Source organism: Cebus imitator, unplaced genomic scaffold (assembly GCF_001604975.1).
Source record: "Cebus imitator isolate Cc_AM_T3 unplaced genomic scaffold, Cebus_imitator-1.0 Scaffold319, whole genome shotgun sequence".
Classification (NCBI taxonomy): Eukaryota; Metazoa; Chordata; class Mammalia; order Primates; family Cebidae; genus Cebus; species Cebus imitator.
In genome coordinates this window covers 102,511-106,000 of record NW_016107634.1, presented here as the reverse complement: position 1 = coordinate 106,000, position 3,490 = coordinate 102,511, and the positions used below count along the sequence as shown (strand labels likewise).

General features: G+C 46.7%; 1 protein-coding gene across 4 annotated transcripts in view; it reads right to left on the bottom strand.

Moving 5' to 3' along the window:
• The window catches only part of SVOPL (SVOP like), a 109,608-nt gene that overhangs the window by 88,502 nt on the left and 17,616 nt on the right, over positions 1–3,490 (bottom strand). For 3 of the 4 annotated variants that reach the window (XM_017504284.2, XM_017504287.2, XM_017504288.2), the window contains exon 4: positions 1,222–1,320. The exons of the other annotated variant lie outside the window; for it this stretch is intronic. In XM_017504284.2, the coding sequence (XP_017359773.1) occupies positions 1,222–1,320 (99 nt within the window). The remainder of the gene's footprint in view (positions 1–1,221; positions 1,321–3,490) is intronic. 4 annotated transcript variants of the gene reach the window in all.

Genomic DNA, 3,490 nt, shown 5'->3' with positions numbered 1-3,490 from the left:
GCAACCTCTGCCTCCTGGGTTCAAACGATTCTCCTGCCTCAGCCTCCTGAGTAGCTTAGGACTACAGGTGTGTGCCACCATGCCCAGCTACTTTTTTGTGTGTATATTTTTAGTAGAGATGGGGTTTCACCTTGTTAGCCAGGACGGTCTAGATCGCCTGACCTCATGATCTGCCCAGCTCAGCCTCCCAAAGTGCTGCAATTATAGGCATGAGCCACTCGCTGTGCCCAGCCCTCAATTCCGTTTTCTAGCAAAACCTGATGTGCAACTTATAAAGCTATTTTTTTTCTTTTTTGAGATGGAGTTTCACTCGTCACCCAGGCTGGAGTCCAATGGTGTGAATCTCGCCTCACTGCAACCTCCGTCTCCCAGGTGCAAGCAATTCTCCCGTCTCAGCCTCCCAAGTGGCAGGGATTACAGGTGCCCACCACCATACCCGGCTAATTTTTGTATTTTTAGTAGATATGGGGTTTCACCAACTTGGTCAGGCTGGTCTCAAACCCCTGACCTCAGGCAATCTGCCTGCCTCAGCCTCCCAAAGTGCTGGGATTATAGGCATGAGCCACTGTGCCCAGCCAATAAGGGTATTCTTTTTTTTTTCTTCATTTTTTTGAGACAGTCTCACTCTGCCACCCAGGCTGGAGTGCAGTGGCGCAATGTCGGCTCACCACAACCTCTGCCTCCTAGGTTCAAACAATTCTCCTGCCTCAGCCTCATGAGTATCTGGGACTACAGGCGTGTGCCACCACACCTGGCTAATTTTTTGTATTTTTAATAGAGAAAAGGGTTCACCATCTTAGCCAGGATGGTCTCATCTCCTGATCTCGTGATCCATCTGCCTCGGCCTCCCAAAGTGCTGGGATTACAAGCATGAGCCACTGCGCCTGGCCCATAAGGCTACTCTTCATGGTCTTTGAGGAAAGTTGAAGGAGTAGCAAGTTGAAGGAGTGATCCGATTTAACCTGTGACTAACCCATGACTTAGGGATCACTTTTTGATTTGCATCTCTCATCTGGATAGTAAGCAGTTCAAGATTACGCACGCTAGACAAAGAAAACAAGGCTAGGAAGACATTGAATGAGGGTTTCAGCCTGCAAACCCTTGAGTTTTGGAAGCCAACGTACCACGGGGTGAGATACCCTTTGGCTCTCAACCTTGCAGGATGGAGGAAAGGGAGCCCAGGCCCTCAAGAACCCAAAAGCACAGGAGGCAGGTACTTACCGTGGTTACTAATGCCACCTGCCAATTCTCCAGTTGCCACTCACAGCGGATGACCGGAGACACAACAGCTATCAGCATGATCTCCATGGCCTCAACCACCTTAAAGAGGAGGGACATAATGCCATGTCTAAGTGCCAGCTTGTCATCACTTCGTCCCAGACCTGCCTGTCCGTCATCCTACCTAGTCCTATCCGCTTCGACCCTCCCCACTTAGGGAGCACCTATTGTGTACCCACACAGCACTGCTAGTTGGATAAGGAACTATAGAGCTTCAGCTGTCATGGATGTGACCTTTACGGTTTGAACAATTTGAGAGTTCCCAAGAATTTGTGACATGTATTCACTGATGATTTTGCTGAGCAATGCATTTGCATGGTAGCACCATGAGGGAGCTGTGTGAAGGCCACTCCCACTGCTAAGGGGTGAAACCAGCTAACCGGCAGCAGCATCCTCTAACTTTGTTGTTTTGTACTTATGATCCTGACGGTTACAGGGCATGCACCTTACAAATGGATTTTTGAGGCCGGGCATGGTGACTCACGCCTGTAATCCAAGCACTTTGGAGGCCAAGGCAGGCAGATCACCTGAGGTCGGAAGTTCAAGACCAGCCTGACCAACATGGTGAAACCCCATCTTTAAAAAAAAAAAAAAGATTTTTGAGAAAGTCTCTGATCTCAAGAAGCTGGGATAGTAAGATTCATGAAAGCTAGAAAATAAAGCAATGAGTACAAAAAACTATGAGTTCATCATCAGGAAAGTGTCTTTAAAAAAAAAAAAAAGACGGGACCTATGTTGCCCAGGCTGGTCTCAAACTCCTAGGCTCAAGTGATCCTTCCACTTTGGCCTCCCAGTGTGCTGGGATTACAGGCATAAGCCACTGAGCTCAGCCTACAAAAATGTCTATTTAGCAAACAGTGTAGCATGTGCTACTAAATCTTTCTTTCAATACAAAGTTAGAGTATCATCTTCTATCCATATCTTGCAATCTGCTATAGGATAGGTTTGTCTCTCAAAGGAAGGAGATGCTAGAAAATAATTGAAGGAAGAATTAAAAACAGATGATGAAAGTTAGGTACAGGATCATGAATGATGACGGAGCTTTTGTGTCTGGTGGAAGGGAAGAACACTGACACCAGTGACAGGAACAAGGTTATCAGGAGGAAGAAAAGGAAATTAAGGGAGAAAACGAATTTGTTTGGGACGTGTTCTGTTGATAACATTGATAGGATATCTGCATGGGTTATTATAATAATGTTTACACTTATATAACTTGGGGGTCTGAGATGAAAAAGGGGGAATTATGTAACCTCGAGTGTATGGGACTTTGAAGTACACATATTAGAGTGATTTATCTCTCCAGAGAGCGTTATAGTCGTATCCAGAGTTCAGATGGCCAGCTGGCAAGTTATAGTTCAAAAAGTATCAGAAGTAAGAGAACATAATTATCTCAGAAGAGGCTGGCCTGGTGGCTCATGTCTGTAATCTTAGCACTTTGGAAGGCTGAGGTGGGCTGATCACTTGAGGCCAGGAGTTCGAGACCAGCCTTGCTAACATGGTAAAACCTCATCGCTACTAAAAATACAAAAATTAGAAGGGCGTGGTACCGCACACCTACTCGGGAGGGTGACAATCACTTGCACCTAGGAGGCGGAGGTTGCAGTGAGCTGAGCTTGCATCACTGCACTCCAACCTGGGTGACAGAGCAAGACCCTGTGTAAAAATAATACCAATAATCTCAGAAGAATGTTTGATTTAGTAAACTCATCTTCCTTCAGTAATACAGAACAGCTGGATCCATATTAATCAGGATGCCTCTCCTCTAAAGGTTTCTAGAAGGAAATAAACTAATAAGGAGTAAAGCTCCGCCCCATTCTGCTATAGTAGCCTTAGGGGAAAAGGACCAGGCAGGGAGCCAGGGTGGGGTATACAGAGGAGCTTCACTCTCGACCTCAGAGAAGGTCTTAAAGACAACCAGGACTGGCCAGGTGAGGTGGTTCATGCCTGTAATCCCAGCACTTTGGGAGGCTGAAGTGGGAGGATCACTTGAGGCCAGGAGTTCGAGACCAGCCTGGCTAGCACGGTGAAACCCTATCACTACTAAAAATACAAAATAAATCAGCCGGTTGTGGTGGCATGCACCTGTAATCCCAGCTACAGGAGGGAGGAAGGAGAATTGCTTGGGCCTGGGAGATGGAGGTTGCCCTGAGCTGAGATCGCACTACTGCATTCCAGCCTGGGCAACATAGCTAGTAGACCCCATCTTAAGAAA